This window comes from Hyaena hyaena, unplaced genomic scaffold (assembly GCF_003009895.1).
Source record: "Hyaena hyaena isolate Hyena2069 unplaced genomic scaffold, ASM300989v1 scaffold_13, whole genome shotgun sequence".
In the NCBI taxonomy this organism is placed as follows: domain Eukaryota; kingdom Metazoa; phylum Chordata; class Mammalia; order Carnivora; family Hyaenidae; genus Hyaena; species Hyaena hyaena.
The window spans coordinates 1408473-1428447 of record NW_024080645.1 but is presented as its reverse complement, the minus strand read 5'-3'; the positions used below and the strand labels follow the sequence as shown (position 1 = coordinate 1428447).

Here is a 19975-nt window from a genome sequence, read left to right as displayed (position 1 = left end):
GAAGATCTCTGAGGTCTCAAAGGAAGGTGGCGTAGACTGTCTGCAAAATGGACGGCACCTCGGCACCTCGCAGAGCCTAAACTTAGCAGATTTTGTTAAGTTCCTTTCGCTTTAGCAAACTCCTTAGTTCACCAAAGGCGTGGCTCATATGCTCTTGCCAACAGCAGATGGCGCTACTGCAGCAAAATGAATAGAAGCTGATGCCGCTGAAGATGTGTGTCTTGGGGGGGAGAAAAAGGAAACAAACTTGCCCTACGTGGTCCCACTTATCAAATGCTGTCCACGCTCGCAGCACTGGTGTAGGAAGGGGCTCTGGTGATTCCAATCTTACAGGGGATAGAAGGCTTGCTGAAAACTGGGCCCTTTGTCAGGCGAGAGCAGGCAGGGTCTTCATGCCAGGACCTGCTCCCTGGAATGTTCTGGTAGGGACCATGCCATCCCAGCGACTGGGCAGGGTGGGACTCTGGTTAACTCCCGTTAACGGCCATGAATTGGGAACTGGGCATTTCTAGCCAAGATAAAAGGGTGTGTCCTTCAGCGGGCTCTCCAGAGCACAAAGAGTAGTGAATAGGAGAATTCCCGTAAGGGGCCTAACTTGGCCTTTGACACTAGAGCTGGAGGGGCCTCAGGTCCCCGGGCCCAATGGCCGCTAAGTATCAGAAGTCACTCGTGGAATGTGTGCAAATGCAGATTCCTTGGCCTCACGCCCCAGATTCCAGAGCCCAAGTCTCCAGGGCTGGGGCCCAAGAAACCAGATTTATTTCTAACATGGTCCGCCAAGGGATTCTGACTGCAGTGAAGCCGGCACCACTTCACCAGACTGCTCTTTGTGACCCACTGGCCGCACCTTCTGTCTCACAGTGAATGATGGTCATTACCAGTCACTGACGGACTCTGCACGTCTGCCCTGCACATGTGTGCGCTCCCTCGACACTCACAGCGTCATTACGAGGCAGGTACTATTTATTATTATTGTCTCCCCATCGTGCAGGCGAGGAAAGCTGGAACCCAGGCCTCGGGCCTAGAACTCAGGAAGGGAGTCCCTCAGGGATGTTTTTTCAAGTCTTCTTTTGGGCCCTTTTAAATCTTCCCTTTTGGCCAGCTTTACGCTTCACGGGCGGAAGCTGAATTCGGGGCTTGCATTTGCCCTTTGGATGTGCTGGCTTCAAATTCCAGTTAATACCTATTTTTGGAGATAACAGACAGCCTCTCCCCATCAGCAAACGCTGAAACAGGTTTAAACTGCAGTGCGAGAGATACAGGGGAGGCAAGAAGGAAGGAATCGTTTCTTAACTCTAAGGACTGGCTGGCCTTACGTTGGATCAATGAGGGAGATTTTTTTCACTTTCTTGTGCGATACTGTATTTCTTCAAGAGACCTTTAGTAAATCGGTCAGACCCACGTGTAATACAAAAGCCATTATCGTGAAGAGTGAGTACTGGAAAAGTGTGAACGCGTTTGAAGAGTCTGGAGAGGGGGGCGAAGAATGAATGACGGTGTGTGCGCGTGTGCACATGTGTGGTGACTCTCGAGAGATCTGGGGCAACAATGATGTCGAGGGGGAGTGAGAGCAGAGGATAAAGCCCTTCTAGGACCCCCTCCTGCGCAGGGTTCCGTAGGCAGGAGACTAAGGGGTCAGATAAACCTTTCTCTAGAGGGTCGTCTTCCTCATGGTATGTCCAGGATGTTGCACGCAGTCTAATATTTGAAGGTGAGGGCACAGGTTCAACGGTTTCTACACACCCCTTCCCCATGCCTCCTGAGACCCAACTCCTATGTGGGCAGGAGGGGTCTGGGGTCGTCAGGCCCAGCGCCCAGATCCTGGGTTGCCAATCTCGTGTGTTCTTTCGTAAACCCACTGTTCTTAGTAAATTCCTGGAGCACGAGCAGATACAATCAGCTCACGGAGACCCCGCGGGGGAACCGGACCTTATTCAGTTATAGCTCTGACCCCCCAATACAGCTGCGGATCGGGTTAAGGGGCCTGGTAAGACAACATCCGTGTACGACGTGGAAGCAAACCGAGGTGCCTCCAAGCCCCAGACACCTCTGCACTTCCTCTGGTTTTCCCAGACCAGCACTGGAGCACTGACTGGGGCACCTCGACTGGCGGGGCGCAAACGGAAGGCCCCGGTGGAAGAGAGAGGTGGGCGCGGGCGGTGGCCGCCACTCACCTCAGCGCGCTGTAGCCCTGGCACACGCTGACGCAGCATAGGACCTTCTCTTGGTTCGCCTGAGTCTCCCCCAGGTACTTGCACACGATGTTCCCGCCCAGGCTAAAGCCCACAACGACCAGCTGGGTCTGGGGGTAGGTCTTCTTGATGTAGTTCACCATGGCTCCAAATTCCCAGGTGCAGCCTAAGGGCAGAGAGGTAAGGCCACTCCGTCATTTTGGGCGCAACGAAGACTGGAGAAAACGTGTTACTAAATAGTAAGAGAGAGGGGTGTGTCTGTGTGTGTGGAGAGAGATAAGGGGAGGGAGAGGGAGAGAGAGAGGGAGGGAGAGGGAGACAGATATACAGACAGACAATTCTCTTGGGCTACCTGGAGAGAAGTTTCCAGATGCTCCTCTGTAGAGGAGGAGACATGGCCTTAGTAGTGCCTGTACGAGAGGTACCATGTATCAAACAGGTGTGCAATGCTCTTTGAAGGTGGGCTGTGGAAAAACCTACCAGATGCACACGGAAATCAAAACAGATATTCGTGGGACACCTGGGCGGCTCAGTCAGTTGAGCGTCTGACTCTTGATTTCAGCTCAGGTCTGGATCCCAGGGCCGCGGGGCCAAGCCCGGGGTCAGGGTCCATGTTCAGCGTGGAGCCCGGGGTCAGGGTCCATGCTCAGCGTGGAGCCTGCTTAAGATTCTCTCTCCCTCTCCCTCTGCCCCTCCACCACTCGCACGCTCTCTCTATCAAAAATAGAAACAAATAATAAGTAAATAAATAAACACATAAATAAAGCTGATACTCAGGGTGTGCGTGAGCACGCTTGTCCGCACACAAAAGCAGGAGCAAAACCCTTCGGGATTAGCTTCTCAGGCTCCAAAACAGGATTCTATCCCCTAGTGTACAATGACTCATGTTGTTCAGAAAAGTACCAAGTGGATGTTATTACAGGATCTTCTTGTCAGCGTGGGGGAAGGAAGGAAAGACAAACTTCAGCCCCGAGGGATGGCCAGGAAGTCCTACTGGATTAGAATAAAATGTTTTTGGTGACGTGAGGACAGAGTGCCAAGGGACGCAAACGCGCTCAGAAGGGCACGGAGATCTCTGCACGGAGAGGGCCTTGTCTGCCCAGGAGGGACCGTCTCAGGTGGCCCCAGGGGGAAGCCCTCGAAGCCGTGTGCAGCAGCTTTGCTAAGAGGAGGAGGTCAGCGCCCGATGCGGGTGAAGGGGTTTGTCACATCCTTCCAAGACCCAGCCCCAGGCTCTTCAGGGACCCGACTTAAAGCAAAACCTAACAGGGAGAGTGAGGGCTGTTGGCAAGATGCGTGCACACGACACACCGGCGTGACAAGACCCACGGGGCGCCTGGGGGGCACCGTCGCTTAAACGTCCGACTCTTGGTTTTGGCTCAGGTCATGATCTCACGGTTTGTGAGTTCCAGCCCCACTCTGGACTCTGTGCTGATAGTGCAGAGCCTGCTTGGGACTCTCTCTCCCCCTCTCTCTCTGCCCCTCCCCTCCTCACTTGTGTTCTGTCTCAGAATAAATAAATAGACTTAAAAAAATTTATAGTGGGGGGCACGTAGGTGGCTCAGTCAGTTGAGTGGCCGACATCGGCTCAGGTCATGATCTTACGGTTGTGGGTTCGAGCCCTGCGTTGGGCTCTGTGCTGACAGCTTGGAGCCTAGAGCCTGCTTTGGATTCTTTGCCTTCCTCTCTCTGCCCCTCCCCTGCTCGTGCAAAAAATAAATAAATGTAAAAAAATATATATATGTACATATACATAGTGGAAACATGAGCTGCTGACCTTGGCATCAGCTCAGAGTTTTTGACAGCCCTAAGTGAGAGCTCAACAGTTTCTTCCCTGACCAGCAAGCTGTGGGGGAGGCTGGCGTCCGAGTCTGGGACAAGCGTTTCTTACAGCATCTTCTGACAGAGGATGCAGCCCAGGCCAGGCCAGCACAGCCCGCGCAGAGCTCAAACTACAGCGTGTATACAATCGCCTGGAGAGAGAGGATGTTGGGAAGGGGCATCCCTGGGCCTCACCCCCAGAGAAGCTGACTCAGCAAAGCTGACTCCTGGGGGTCAGGCCCAGGGACCTGCATTAAACATTTTTTGGAACAGATAAAACCTGCGCACAGCACAAAATTTAAGTAACATTAGAGATAGGGCAACAGGTCATTTCTTACATTCTTTTTAAAAATATCAGTGGTGACATACACATTATTTGGTATCTTGTTTGTTTTTCTTTTTTTTTAAAGCAATACGTCTTGGGATCCATGTGTAACAGTATATAGAAAGCTGCCCTATTTTTTTTTTTTTTAAGGTAATCTTTACACCCAGCGTGGGGCTCAAACTCACAACCCCAAGATCAAGAGTCACACACTCCACGGCTGAGCCAGCCAGGCGCCCCTGCCCTATTCTTTGTTATTTTTATTGAATGAGGCATAAAATAATACTCAGGAAAGTGCACAATGAATTCATACATGCTTACACCCATGTAAACAGTGCCCAAACCATTTCAACCATTGTTTAAATTACTTTCAGCAAGTAATTGTAACTTACGGCTTGAAAAGGCCGTAATCTAGATTTCTAGATTTTTCTCCAAAGCATCGATCTGATGGCACACTAGAATCCCTGGGGATCTTGTAAAATACCACCAATGCCTGAGTCCTCCCCATACTAATTAAATCAGAATATCTGGGGGCGGGACCCAGGCCTGGGAGGTCACCTTCAAGGTCTCTAGATGCTTCCAAAGTGCAGCTGGGGCTGAGAACCACTGATGTAAGGGACACTGATGTGGCTCAAATACGGGAAAGCAGATTTTGAAGCACACTCTCGCTCTTGTCTCTGGGCCATCCCTTTTCAGACTTTCCCTTCCACGTGCAGGAAGCAACCTTCACATGTGGAGGCATTGCTCTGCCTTTTGGAAGCTTCTGGAAGCAGGGCTGTTGGCCCGGTAGCAGCTTTTTGCGTATCTCCTCAAAGCCGGTTTCTACAGGGGGCGAGTCTCTGCTCCACCCCGCCAGGCACCCCTCTAGGTCCTGCAAATGCCAGTCTTTAAAGCACAAATCAAGTGCTTTCTGGTAATCTTGTGAAGAATGAACCAGGAAAGCAGCATCAAGGTGAAATGACGGTAAGGATTAAGTGCCAGCAGTAGCCCAGTGGTTCTCAAAGTGTGGTCCCCAGGCCAGCGGCATCGGCGCTGTTCCAAATGCACGTTCCTGCGTCACACAGCACCTGCTCAATCAGAAGCGCTAAGGTTGGGGCCTCGACACAGGTTCAAACACAGGTTGCTGAGCCCGACTTCAGAATTTCTAAGAATGTGCATTTCTAACAAGTTCCCAGGCGATGCTGTTGCTTCTGGTCCAGGGGCCACACTTTGAGAACCACAAAAGGTGGAGGAAGTCTTTCACTCTCTGTTTCTTTTGTCTTTTAAAAGGGCAGTTCGAAAAGATGCTCCCTGTCACTCAGACATAAATAAATGCAAATTATAAAGGTAATCAAGGAATCATTTCCACCACCCACACTAGAGAAGGTTAACGATACCCAAGATCAGAGTCAGCGTGGGTAACATCTATTAGTGTTTGTTCAAGTATAAATATCTGGCCCAGCAATTCCATCTTTGGGGGCTTTTGTACTGTATGTGTGCAAAGATGTATGCACACGTGTGCAACTGTATATGAGCAATAATGGTCTTGCAGTACTGCTCGTGGCAGCAAAGGAGTGGAATCCAGCCAAGTAACAAACCTAGTGAAAATAAAAATGTTTAAAAAATATTTAAATCCCTTTAGACCAGTTTCAGCTAGTTGCTAAAGACATCCAGGATACCCCTCATGCCGGAGCAGAGGTTTGTAAAGCTTATGATGGGAACACTATTTGCCTGCACAAGAAATGGTATCGGGGTGCCCGGGTGGCTCAGTTGGCTAAGCATCCGACATGGGCTCAGGTTGTGATCTCGCGTTTTATGAGTTCGAGCCCCGTCTCGGGCTCTGTGCTGACAGCTCAGAGCCTGGAGCCTGCTTCAGATTCTGTGTCTCCCTCTCTGCCCTTCTCCTGCTCTGACTCTCTCAAAAATAAACACTAAAAAAAAAAAAAAAAAAAAAGGTATCTAGGAGCTTATTTTAAGTTAACTAAAATCTTTACTTTCCCACCATTTCCTTGGTGTTCTGCCTAATTTCATTTATCCCTTGACAACTTATAACTTTGTTTCATTCTGACACAGAAGGAACCTCTATTATTTAAAATTCTTTTTTAAATGTTTTCTTTGTTTCTGAGAGAGAGAGAGGCAGCGTGAGCAGGGGAGGGTCAGAGAGAAAGGGAGACACAGAATCTGAAACAGGCTCCAGGCTCTGAGCTGTCAGCACAGAGCCCAACGTGGGGCTTGAACCCACGACCGTGAGATCATGATCTGAGCTGAAGCTGGACGCTTAACCGACTGAGCCCCTCAGGCGCCCCGAGGAACCTCTATTAGATGACAAACTCCGTACAGCACAGCCATCTTGGTTGTGTTGCCTGCTGTGTCTATGGGTCCGGGTGCCTGGTGAATGTTCAGTCAGTATCACCCATGTGAATGGGAGAAAGGCTGGACGTGCTGGGTCCCAGGCCCGTCCCAGGAACTTAAACAGAGCTGAGGAAGCAGATCCAAAGGAATGAAATGACTTGCCCGACCTCACCCCGTGAGCCAGAGGGAGTGCTGGACTTTGGACCCACGTCTAACCCCAAACCCAAGTCTTTGGCATCCTTGCACAAACCTACACAAGCAATAGTACTGAAGAGGTTTCTTTTTTCATTATTAGAAGTCTCTGCTTTCTCATCATTGGATTCCTTTGTGACCCATCTTTCATTTTTAAATAGTTATTTTTTTAAAAGATTTTAATTAACATTTTTTAATATTTATTAACTTTTAGGAGAGAGAGAGAAAGAGATAGAGCATGAGCAGGGGAGGGGCAGAGAGAGTGGGAGACACCGACTCAGAAGCAGGCTCCAGGCTCTGAGCTGTCTGCACAGAGCCCGATGCAGGGCTCAAACCCATGAACTGTGAGACTGTGGCCTGAGCCAAAGTCAGACCCTTAACTGACTGAGCTGCCCAGGTGCCCCAAAGATTTTAATTTTTCAAGTCTTATTTATTGATGTAATCCCACACCCAATGTGGGATTCGCACTCACAACCCTGAGATCAAGAGTCACATGCTCCACTGGCTGAGCCAGCCAGGTGCCCCCCAGGCCTGTTTATCTTCACTCAGGTTTGAGACTAATTATCTGAGACCTAGAATGGATGTCCAGATGTCATCGCGGCAGTTACGAAGCTCAGACCCGAGACACTACTGAAGAGCAATTAGAGCTAATGGCAGAGGCACCTTGGAGCCTCAATTTAATTAAATCCAAATCCATCTGATGTGGATAAAGGGCCAGCCCTGTCTAATGCCGGACAAGCTGTCTGGATGTGGTGTGAAAAGCTGCCGCCTCTCCCAGGCAAGGGAAAGCCAAGGGCACAGTCGGGCCAGCTCCAGGGCCCACCTTCTGGGAGGCGCCAGGTCCTCCTGGGATTTCCACCTGACGACAGTTACCAAACACCCTCGGACTGGGAGCCGCTCCCTGGACTGTTCCAGGATCTGTTTTTTGACCCTAGGAGGATTTTAAAGAGGCTCCATGTATTTAATCCTTGTGGGATTAGCACCGGTAACAAGATTTAGGTGTCTAATCTTGCTGAGCTTTGAAAAGACAAGATGAAACACGAGCCACTAACCTGGCCTTAGAGGGGTGCCACGGGGCCATCTGGAAAGGCAACCCACTGAGAACAAGAAGGTCTCGTCTTCAACCTCACAGCCCTGGAGAAAGACAAAGCTGAGGCCACGGAAGCCATTTCCAAGCGGCACCCGTGTGACTAAGTTGGCTCAGAGACAGGGAGGCACAGACTCGGTGCATCTCAGTGCATCCACGCCAGGCCTGGGCCTAGAATGTGGTGGGTGTGCCACAAATGTTAGCAGCGTAAGGAGGAGGTTTGAATCACGTGGCACTCAAGCACACACTACCGGCCGGTGTGACCGCGGCGGGGATGGGAAAGAAGTACCTAAATATCTTCTCTGCTCAGTGTAATCCAGGAGAACGATCTGGTCAGGCTGACAACGTGACTCTGGTGGGCGTTTGGGGCCAGCGCCCCCCTGTCATTTCTCAGTGTTGTGAAAGCCACGGCAAAGCTGAGTCACTCGGGACGAAAACAGCTACAGAAACAGAGTGAGAGCCCTCCCTGCGTAGCACATGAGCTGGCCTTGTCCTTCTCTCTGACACAGACTTTCACAAGTGAGCGCTTTTAGCTCTCTTTCCGCAGGTACACGGTATCTAAAACTGCCCTCTTCTGTCTGAAAGTGAAGTATCCAGGTCTGATGCTGGGAGCACAGAGCCCATCACTGCTTCTCCACGATTCTCCTCTGGGTACTGTCTACCCCCATCACATTCCCGAGCTCTGGCCCCTCGGCACCATCGCCATGCGTGGTGACTCCCCAGCACGTGATCTCGCCAGATGGCTTTCCAAGATACTTGAGTCTCTGCAAGTGCGCCACCTTCACTGTCACGTTCTCCCTCTGCCCGCCTCCTCCTGCCCCCCCCCCCACCTGCCGTGTCCTTCTGCCATGGTAATACCCAACGGTTGCAGAGGCCACACAACTCGTGGTTGTCAATCTGGAATCATGAATAGGATTCACAACTGAGTCCCCAGCTATCAAAATGGTAGATAGGAGAAGCTTATGGAAACATCTACGCTCATGTTCTGATCAAAGATCTTCAGACGGATTGAGCAGTAAAAACACAGTGGGAGTTCCTTAAAAATCACTGTCAGGGGTGCCTGGGTAGCTCAGTCAGTTGAGCACCCGACTCTGGATTTAGGCTCGGGTCATGATCTCAGGGTCATGGGATCAAGCCCCGCATTGAGCTCTGCACTGAGTGGGGAGCCTGCTTGAGATTCTCTCTTTCTCAAACAAAACAAAAGAAAACAAAACAAAACAAATCACTGTCTGCACCTCCTTACGGCAAGGTGGCTTGGATCCTGGGTGGTCTCTACAGCTGGCTACAGCAGGGTGGCTGCATGTCCTCGTTTCTCTGGGGGAGTCCCGGAGCTGGACTGATGCAGTCATTAGTAAGGTCCTCCTGCACTCTCACAAGCTGGGATGCTAAATTATACGGTTGCCACAGGTACAGGACCTCCCTTCCATGATTGAAATGCTGCCTTCTAAGCAAGGCAAAGTTTCCTGGCCTTACCTTGCGGTTCCAAAAGATAGTTAAAAAAATCCCAGTATTAATTAAACTCAGTCGGACACTACACAACTCCTTCTTCAAGCAACGGAAGACACCTCTTCTCGGCTTGATGTCTGATGCCAGAAGTTCAAGTGTTTAGAAGTAAGGGAAGGGCTTACTTCCATGTTTAAACTCACAGGGAAGGCAATTTAAATCTTTTGAGACGATATGCAATGCCATGGTGCCAGCTCTGGGTTTGGTCAGAGATGGGTACTACGTTCTCAGGAGGTTCAGGACCCTAAGGACTCAGTCACCTCATGGGGGCCAATGCCACGTTGTTTTTATTCCTTTCATAAAGGATACAAAAGTGACTCTTAAAATGCTAAACTTTCTCTCTTATAATCAAGATCAACTCCTGGTCCCTTTGTCACTTGGCTCGACTTCAAGAGCAATCTTGGGAACAGAGGTCAGAAGAACCACACGGGGTAGTTCTGGTTTTCAGCTCCTTCCTTGGCTGGTGGACTTGATCCAGCCATACTTTGCTCTGAACACGAATCGTGGATGACTAGGATAAGGCATTTAGCCAAAGGCAGAACGATGCAGCCAAACTCTTCCTTAATTTACTGGTTTCCTGCATCACCACCGACAAACATGCTTACATTCCAAACGGTGTTTGGGTTCGGAAGTCAATTCAGTCGATAAAGAGTAAGCCAACATGTTCACTGCTCCAGCGTTTCAATTAAAGATGAGGCTCTTTAGAATAAATACACTTCAAAAAAAATCTTTAAGACTTCTGTACCTTTTTACATTTTCGAGTGTTACTTATTGACCTCACTCACAGGATAGAGTTGTGTCCTGGGTCTGATCCCGTACAGTATCGGGCTCATTAAGAAATTTAAAAGACTGATAGACTTCACTCTTGTGGGTTTCACTTGTCATCCTAATAGTGTCACGTTTTATGTATGGTCAGATCAGCTAATATAATTTCATTTAATTCATCACAAAAGAAATGTATTTAATATTTTCTAGCTTAAAAAATCGTATGAACCATACTGCACCAGGTGGTGAGGAATTTTTTTTTTTTAAGAATGAAAATAATTCGGGGCACCTGGGTGGCTAGGTTAAAGGTTTGACTCTTGATTTCGGTTCAGGTCATGATATCACGATTCGTGAGATCAAGCTCCACCTTGGGCTCCATGTGCTGACAGCGCAGAGCCTGCTTGGGATTCTCTCTCTCCTTCCCTCTGCCCTTCCCCCCCCCCACCCCATGCCACTCTCTCTCTCTCTCTAAACAAACTTAAAAGAGAAAGAATGAAAATAATTTTTAGAAGGCTGAAATAGAGTGAGGAGAGCAGTGTTACAATAAAAACACCTTGCCCACGGTGACTGTAAGAGCGGGCTGTGAGCAGATGCCAGGAGAACTGAGCTGGAGGCGTGTGACCCCACCCAGTGCCCCCCCCCCCCCCACTGGGCAAGGCGCCAGTTCCAAAGGTTGTGCAGTTAGAAAGCCTGTATGGCCTCCTCTGAGGTCCCCACTGGGGCCTGCCCGTCTCTGTACGCAGAGTCAGAACTTACACCAGGCTCGAGACAGAAAGAACTTTCTGCTCCACAAGCATAGCTTCTCAAACTGGTCCGTGCGACCGGTCAGCTGCACGAAGCTGAGGCAGAGGTGGGCTCGTTTAAGATGCCCACCTTCTCTCCTCTAAGTTGGTTCATGGAAAACATAAAGACAACGGTCACTGCCACTTACTGGTACTTTCTCCACAACCTCTGTGACCCAGGTGTTCAAACCCCCACCTGCTGGACCCTGAAACCCAGGCTCTTTCCTTACGCAGGCATTTCCTGAGCATCTCTCAGTGACATACTAGATGCAGGAGATTAATTTTAAAAACTCATATAAAAATGGAAAAGCCAGATCTGGTCCCTGTCCTTTGGTGTCCACTGCTCGGACGGACTGTGGCTCTGTGCTCTTCCCCTCTCCTGGCAGGCAGCCCCTCACCAGCCGGGGAGCTTCTAGAAGGTACTCTGCACGCCGCCTGCATTATCCTCACGGCGGCTGGCCCCGTGAATGTCTCTAGGATGCAGGATGAACAAGAGGGGAGCCCAGACCTCCCCGAGCCTCTGCTGTGGTTCTGAGGAGCCCCTGGATGCGCTTTTGCCTCAAGCTGAAAACGCATCTGAGCGGGAAGCCTTCCCTCCCTCCTCAGCCTATCGGCAGGATGCGGTCACTTGCACAGACAGGCGAGGTAGCCCCTTGCTCAGAAGCAGGAGGTTCAGGACTGCAGGTCTGGGCCGGTACCCGGGCCACCCACTCAGCAGCTTTGTGATCGAGGGCAAGTTCCAAAACCTCGCCAGGCTCGTCGTCTGTAAAAGAGGGATGGCTGATTTCATATATCCTACCAGGTACTTACGACAGTGCCTGGCACGCAGCAACTGCTCTGTAAGTGACAGCTATTAACATAAACAGTACTGCGCGTGGCCACCAGTGGGGGAAAAGCTGAGAGTTTAAAGGTTCAAAAGAGTTTAAAAATTTAAAGAGGCAGTGCCGCGCCGGAGTTGAGAACCACACAATCCGAATGCCGGCTCCGTCACGTGCTAGTTGTGTGACCCCAAGCCTGTGCAGCGAGGGTACTAGCACCTCCCTCCGGACGTCGTGAGGATCAGGTGAAGTGGAGCGCACACGTGCTCGGTGCACCCGGCACTCATCAGTGCGACATAAATGGGAGCCGCTGTCACTTTCATTTTCTTTAATGGCTTCGTCCTTCAAAGGTAGCATGAAGGATTCTGAGTCACGAGAAGGCGTTAAGTATCCATTTAGGAAATTCTTCTGTGCGAGAGAGATCTGTTTTTAACACTATCTAATCACATGAGCTCAGAGGTCTGGTGGCAAGGGACCGGTGCCGACAGGGTCTGGGACGGAGCTGGTCAGCTAAGTGGGGAGAGGCGTGTTACAGTTTTCTCAGAGAACTCGGTGGTGGTGCGGAAGCGGAAAAGAAGAACTAAGGTTTCCTGTTAACACCTGTTTAGTCTCCCTCTTGTCAAGATCAGTATCACAGTGACTTGATGGCCAGGTGTGTTCAAGAACAGCGCGGCTTGTGCGGGGGAGGCTCCCACAACCACCAGGTGCATGTGTTTGAGGCACGGTTTGCCACTATCGCCTTACAAACTGTCACGTCACGTCCCTCCCCCGGGTCCTCATTCTAGGGCACTTTCCAGGGGCCAAGCAGGAATCTGGGTTTGGGGAGAAGAGAGGCTGCTGGCTCCCGTGGGCAGCGCCCCCATCGGCAGCCCCCACGCCAGTGCCTGGTGCTGGCCTGCGCTCCGCATCTTGTCCTGGGAGCAGAGGCCCCTTAATATCACATCCAGTCCTCCCGCCGGGAAGAGGCCGACTTGGTTGGGGGGGTCGGGGGGGCTAAGAAAAGGGAAGGGAAGGAGATTTAAAAGAGGCTTAAGATGCCTCTCTGTTTTCTTTTACCTCTTCCACTGAAAAGGAGAGGAAGGGAAACGAGAGGAAGGGCCAGCAATATTTTTAAAAAATAAAAGATTTGAGAAACCTCTCATCCAGTGGCAATGTATGGGGACGGATTTGCATCCTGAATTAAGCCATTAAACGGGAAGAAAAACAAAGAAGCCAGATGGGGAAAGTGAAGTGCTATTAAGGAACGGGGGTGTTTTAGGGGTGCTGGTGGCATGATGCTCCTGTTAATTTACGAGCTGAACCGTGTTGAAGTCCCAGACCCCCCACTGCCTCAGAATATGACTGTACTTGGAGGAGGGGCCTTTAGAAAAATAACTGTAGTAAAATGGGGTCATGGGAGGAGGGGCCTAATCCAACCTGACTGGTGACTTTATAAGAGGAGATAAGGACACCAGTCGGGGGGACACAGGCATGAATGCACAGGACAAGGAGAAGAATGCACAAGCTCAGAAGAAACCAAGCCTGCCTACACCTTGACCTTGGACTCGCGGCCTCCAGAACTGTGAGAAAAGAAACGCCTGGGGGCGCCTGGGTGGCTCAGTCGGTTAAGCGTCTGACTTCGGCTCAGGTCATGATCTCACGGTTCGTGGGTTCGAGCCCCGCGTCGGGCTCTGTGCTGACAGCTCAGAGCCTGGAGCCTGTCTTCGGATTCTGTGTCTCCCTGTCTCTCTGACCCTCCCCTGTTCAGGCTGCCTCTCTCTCTCTCTCAGAAATAAATAAAACATTAAAAAAAAAAAAAGAAAGAAAGAAAGAAAAGAAACGCCTGTAGTTGAGGCCACCCAGGCTGCGGTGTTTTGTTATCGAAGTCCTAGCAAACTAAAACAGTTTACAGAGCGTCTGCAGATCTTAGCATCATCCACTAAAATAGTCACAGATGGAATGACGGACTCACCAGGACCAGCTCCAAAGTCATATTCAAGGGCGAAGGAAAGGGCAGGAAGGGGGTTATGGGTGAAACAAGCCTGGCTGTAAGTTTAGTTGAGGTCTAATGGTGGGCACACAGGGGTTTATTTGGGTTCATAGCACTATCGTCTCTACTTTTGTGTATCCTGAACATTTCTCTAAAAAAGAGGTTTTTGAAAAACTGAAGAAGAAACATAGCTTGTAGGTCATCTGCCTTGCTGGAAAACTATTCAGGTCTAACAAAAAATACGAATTTACTTCTAAAATTCTAATGCAACAACAGCAAATGAAAGGAACGGTTAATGGATTTTAAAAAACTGGGGAGTGTGGCGGGGGCTGAGTTCTCCCTGGATGGACTGACTTCACCCCTTGCTGAGACTCAGCTCACCAGCCCAGACAGGCCACAGCCGCGCACGCTCCTCTGTTGAGGAGCTCTGGCCCGTGTGACCTTGAGGACCTGTTCCAGTGCTTTTTCCCGGAAGAATCCTTCCTTCCGCAACACAACTGCTTGCCTCTGGAGACAGGCTGGTTTTTCTTTTCTTTTCTTTTTTTAATTTTTTAAGTGTTTATTTTTGAGAGAGACAGAGACAGAGTGCAAGCAGGGGAAGGGCAAAGAGGGAGACACAGAATCCAAAGCAGGCTCCAGGCTCTGAGCTGTCAGCACAGAGCCCTACGCAGGGCTCGAACCCATGAATCGTGAGATCATGACCTGAGCCAAGTTGGACACCCAATGGACTGAACCAGCCATGCGCCCCCAGGCTAGTTTCTCTTTGCTGCTGCCTCACCCATCACACTGTGCGGGCTAGTTTATGGAGAGTCCCATCTATTCCTACGGAACATTATCTTTTTTTTTTTTTTTTTAATGTTTTTTATTTATTTCTAGGAGAGAGGGAGAGAGAGACAGCGTGAGCAGGGGAGGGTCAGAGAGAGAGGGAGCCTACAGAACATTATCTTATTTATCCGAGCCACAGACGGCAGGCTGATCCCTCACTCGTGTTAACAGATCTTCAAGTATTTGAAAAAAGAATAAACAAAACATTTAATAAATGGTTATGACATGTTAGGCACTCAACTGCCTGCTAAGTCCTCAGGAACCCACGTTTCATTGTAAAATTGTAAGCCCCGATTTGCTGTTGAAGAATCTAGAACTGAGGTTAGGGAGCTGCTCCAGGTCACAGGCAGGCAGCGGCAGGGCCGGGCGCCATCTCTCTGCCCACACGGAGCGTGGAGCCCTCTCTGTTCCTTCAGCCAATCTCCCCGGCTTGTGTGTGGAAGGTGTCCTGATCCAGTGTCCCTTCCCGATGGCCCCTGGCACAGCACTCCCAGGGCCGGGGGCCTGGACCACCCCCACCCAGCGCTTCTACTAGCTCTGACATGATCCTGGACCCTGGGGCCGCCAGGGCCAGGCTCTCCTACTGCCTGGCGCTGTGCCTTGCCCGAATTACTTAACCTCTCCGCGCCACAGGGTGCCTTTCCACCCGAATCTGCTAAGCGTCTGGCTGGTTGCTGTGGAGATCACAGGGGCCACGTCTGTGTGAGACAGCAGCACTGTGTTGGCACATGTTCAGTGCCCTCGCTGGCATTTCTGGTCTTGTTTTTGGCATACTGCCTGTTAGATGGCACTCCCAGTCTGTCTCTGCCTGGGGTCCTGAGGTCAAGCCATGCCTCCCCATCTTCAACTTGTATGGATGGATTTTTATACCCAAGTACAGGGCCTTACAACCCTTCCCCACTGTTTTCATTTTTGAAAATAAAAAACTTTTCAAAATGTTTTTTAGGTTCTGACCGTTAAAAAAATTTTTTTTAACGTTTATTCATTTCTGAGAGACAGAGACAGACAGAACATAAACAGGGGAGGGGCAGAGAGAGAGGGAGACACAGAATCGGAAGCAGGCTCCAGGCTCTGCGCTGTCAGCACAGAGCCCGACACGGGGCTCAAACCCATGAACCGTGAGATCATGACCTGAGCTGAAGTCGGCCACTTAACCGACTGAGTCACCCAGGCACCTCTCTGCCCATTTTTTAAAAGAGAATTGGCTTTCCCTTTTCTTTTTTTTCTTTTTCTTTTCTTTTCTTTTTTTTTTTTTTGAGAGAGAGAGAAGTGTAAACAAGGGAGGGGCAGAGGGAAGAGAGAATCCTGAGCCGGCTCCATTCTCAGCACAGAGCTGGACTAGGGCCCTGATCTCATGACTGTGAGATCATGACCTGAGCCAAAATCAACGGTCAAGGGTCGAATGCCTAACCAACTGAGTCCCCCAGGCGCCCCAGATTCTGCCCATTTCCACTTTTTGGATCCAATCCTGTCTACCACATTCGCTCTTCTCCATGTGCCTGAGTTATCTGTAAATCTGGACCTTCACTTTTATCTTCAAGCCACTGACCAAACTGCTGAACAGGAGAGTCTGTAACGTGGTGTGTTTAGTCGTGGGAGTGACTGCGGGGAAGCAGCGGGTGTAGGGCACTCGGGCCGGACACAGCAGGTGCACCCCTACACACGGCCAGAAGTAGCATATGCCGAAACTGCCTTGCTAGAGGACCATCTAACAGTATATGCAAATACACATAAACGCTGTTGACTCTGAGATTTTGCTCCTGGAAATTTAATCCAAAGTGGTCATGAAAGAGAAAAAAATTCTATGTGAAGATATTTAGAACATCATTATTTAAAATGCTGAAAAAAACTCTGGGGCACCTGGGTGGCTGGGTCAGTTGAGCATCTGACTTTGATTCAGGTCACGATCTCACGGTTCGTGAGTTTGAGCCCCGTGTCTGATTTGCTACTGTCAGTGCAGAGCATGCTTCGGATCCTCTGTCCCCGTCTTTCTCTCTGTCCTTCCTCTGCTCTCTCTCAAAAATAATGTACATTAAAAAATTGTTTTAAAAAATGCTGAAAAACTCTCAATCTGCTAAATGGACTACAGGGAGGAATAGTTAAATAAAGAGCGTAACAGCAACATGGCTCTTACAGAGATCAAACGTAATCACTGTGTGCTTTTTTTTTTAATATATTTTTAAAATTTATTTCTAGGAGAGAAAGAGAGACAGCGTGAGCAGGGGAGGGTCACAGAGAGAGGGAGACACAGACTCTGAAATTGGCTCCAGGCTCTGAGCTGGCAGTCAGCACAGAGCCTGACGCTGGGCTCGAACCCACGAACCGCGCGAGATCATGACCTAAGCGAAAGTCGGACGCTTAACCGACTAAGCCACCCAGGCGCCCCAATGACTGTGTGCTTTTGTTAGGGAATGCAAAATTGTTTACTATTAAAAAATGTTTTTAATGTTTTATTTATTTCTGAGAGAGAGAGAGAGAGAGACAGAGCATGAGCAGGGCAGGGTCAGAGAGAGAGGGAGACACAGAATCCAAAGCAGGCTCCAGGCTCTGAGTTGTCAGCACAGAGCCCGACGCAGGGCTAGAACCCATAAACCATGAGATCATGACCTGAGCCGAAGTCGGACGCTTAACCAACTGAGCCACCCAGGTGCCCCAATGGAAGATTATTTAAATTAGGTCACTCTAGACAATACACGCCTTGACTACATAAAGTACACAGATATGGCACCTGGGTGGCTCAGTTGCTTAAGTGTTCGACTTCAGTTCAGCTCATGATCTCATGGTTTGTGGGTTTGAGCCCGGGGCTCTGTGCTGGTAGCTCGGAGCCTGGAGCCTGCTTCAGATTCTATGTCTCCCTCTCTCTCTGCCCTCCCCCACTCACGTTCTGTGTCTCTCTTAAAACTATGTACACAGAGAAAAGAAAGGGAAGATGAAAAATAGAAAATTATAGTTATGGTGAGATTATTTATTCATTTATTATGTTTTTTAATGTTTTTTTTTTTTTTCATGAGAGAGAGAGTGCAAGCGAGGGAGGGGCAGAGAAAGAGGGGGACAGAGGAGCTGAGGCAGGTTCTGTGCAGATAGCAGCAAGCCCAATGTGGGGCTCAAACTCATCAACTGTGAGATCATGACCTGAGCCAAAGTCAGACGGTTAACCCACTGAGCCCCCCAGGCACCCCTACTTATTTATTTTCTAAGTAGGTACCATGCCCAGTACACAGGCCAAAGCACAGCTTGAACTCATGATGCTGAGATCAAGACCTAAGCCAAGATCAAGAGTCAGACACTTAAGTCCCCAGGGGCCCAGTTGTGGTGAGGTTATAGATGCAATTTTCAATTGTTTTCCATTAAAATGCATAATAATTTATTTGGTTATAAATAACCCCAATGTTTGCACATACTCAAACACATACTTTATGTGTTTTTTTTTAAAATTAAAACATTTTTTCTTTATTTATTTTGAGAGAGACAGAGACAGTGCAAGTGGGGGAGGGGTAGAGAATTCTAAGCAGGCTCCATGCTGTCAGCACAGAGCCCAATGCAGGGCTTGAACCCATGAAACCGTGCGTGGGATGCTTAACCGACTGAGACACCCAGGCGGCCCCATGCTTAACCCACTATTCATGGGATCCCAAGTTCCTTGAAGGTAGGCACTGGATCTCACACTCAGACAGATGCTTCTGGCCTTTGGTTGAAGCCTTGCCTTAGCTAAGGTTCTGTCTTCCAGACTGCCCTCATTCTTGATTCTTATGTGAGTCTCCCTTCATATTGTAGATGTACACATAAATAATAAATGCAGCCCTGGCGCGCCAGTCACCGGAGTCCCGAGCAATGAACATGAGGACGGCACAGTGGACAAGGGCACCGGCTGTCTAGCTCCTGACTTGCTCTGACACCAACCAGCAGGGGACCTGGGGCAAACCTTCCCCGGTGAGTTTCGCTCTGTCTCTAGGAGGCAGGATGAGGTGGGGGTGGCTACGGTGCCTATCTGAAAGGCTGATGTGACACATGGCATCACGAATACCCAGTCCAAGCTGGCTGCTTTATAACCACGGGCCCCACTGCGGTTCGCAGATGGGCATAAAGCCTGAACTTAGAAAGGTAAAGCAGAACACAAGTTAACGGCACACTCATAGCAAGAACAACAGTGAGGGGGACTCCACTTGGCCGTGCCCGTACTTACCGTAGGTGAACATGCGTGGTGAGGTCAGCTCAATGTTGGGCAAGGCGCCCAGGTGGTTGAGCACAGCGCACCGGTAACCATTTTTCTGGGCGTAGTCGACGAAGGTGCGGATGTACTGCTTCTCGCTGTGATTGGCAATTCCAGGACAGATGACCATGGTAATGTCATCTACGGGGCGAAGAAAGAGATCCCGGCATATCCAGTGAACAGTGAGGATAAACGGCCACCATTAAACATGCCCGGCTTAGAAAACAGCAGGAGGGAACGTCATGTTGAATTTCACTCAGTTGTCTGGGAAGAGTATCCTACCCTTTGAGCTGGAGTTGTCTATACCAGGGCTTCTCAAACTGTTTATGCTGACAGGGCAGTTTTTAAAATTTCTGATCGTGGACAGATACTTTTGGAAACGAGGATAAAAGTGACCAGAGAGACGAAAAGAAGAAAAATTTAAATCTCAACTTCTTCTTATTAGATTCAACAGATACAAGATTACTCTGCTGTACAAGTTCCCAACCCTCACTCTTAATTTCTATTGGAAAGTCTGTATGAATGACGGAACGAATGAATAGAAAAGTAAAAAGCAGTGTCTGCACAGACTTCTCTGATCAAGCAATTTTACTTCCAGGTATTTCTCCTACAGATGATACATACGCCTGTACATGCACAAAACAAGATCCGGACCGTGTCGGTGGTAATAGCAAAAGACTGAACACAACCAAAATGTCCAGAAACAGGGGTCTGGTTAAATAAATTACTGCGTAGCCAAGTGATGAAATACTACGCAGCCCTTAAAAACAATGAGAGACATCTCTACATATACTATAGGGGAAGCTCTCCGATGTGTCTTAAGTGGAAAAAAAGCAGGGTGGAGAAAATGGTTATGATACACTGCCATTTGCGTGGAGGGGGAAAAAAGACATCTATGTTTATAAAAGCATCTACTAGCTGTGGAGTCCTACGTAAGAAACTTAACAGTGGGTACCACTGGGGAGGGCCCTGGATGGGGTGTAGGGGAAGAAGAGAGACTTAACTTTCTCTGTGTATCTTGAAGTCATCTTTTGGATTGTCTATCGTGAGCATGGATTACCTACTTGAAACTATGAATACATAGTCTTCCTTTATGTTTTTAATTTTTTTTTTTTTTTTTTTTTGGCATAGCTTTCCTTCAAAAGAGAAGTGGCATTT

At 49.3% G+C, this 19975-nt stretch overlaps 1 protein-coding gene across 1 annotated transcript in view; it reads right to left on the bottom strand.

Annotated features, from left to right (window-relative positions):
- Positions 1-19975, bottom strand: part of ABHD2 (abhydrolase domain containing 2, acylglycerol lipase) — a 111623-nt gene that overhangs the window by 21756 nt on the left and 69892 nt on the right. The window contains exons 5-6 of the mRNA XM_039216739.1: positions 18791-18958; positions 2175-2358 (exon numbers count right to left, since the gene is read on the bottom strand). Coding sequence (XP_039072670.1) covers positions 2175-2358; positions 18791-18958 — 352 coding nt within the window. The remainder of the gene's footprint in view (positions 1-2174; positions 2359-18790; positions 18959-19975) is intronic.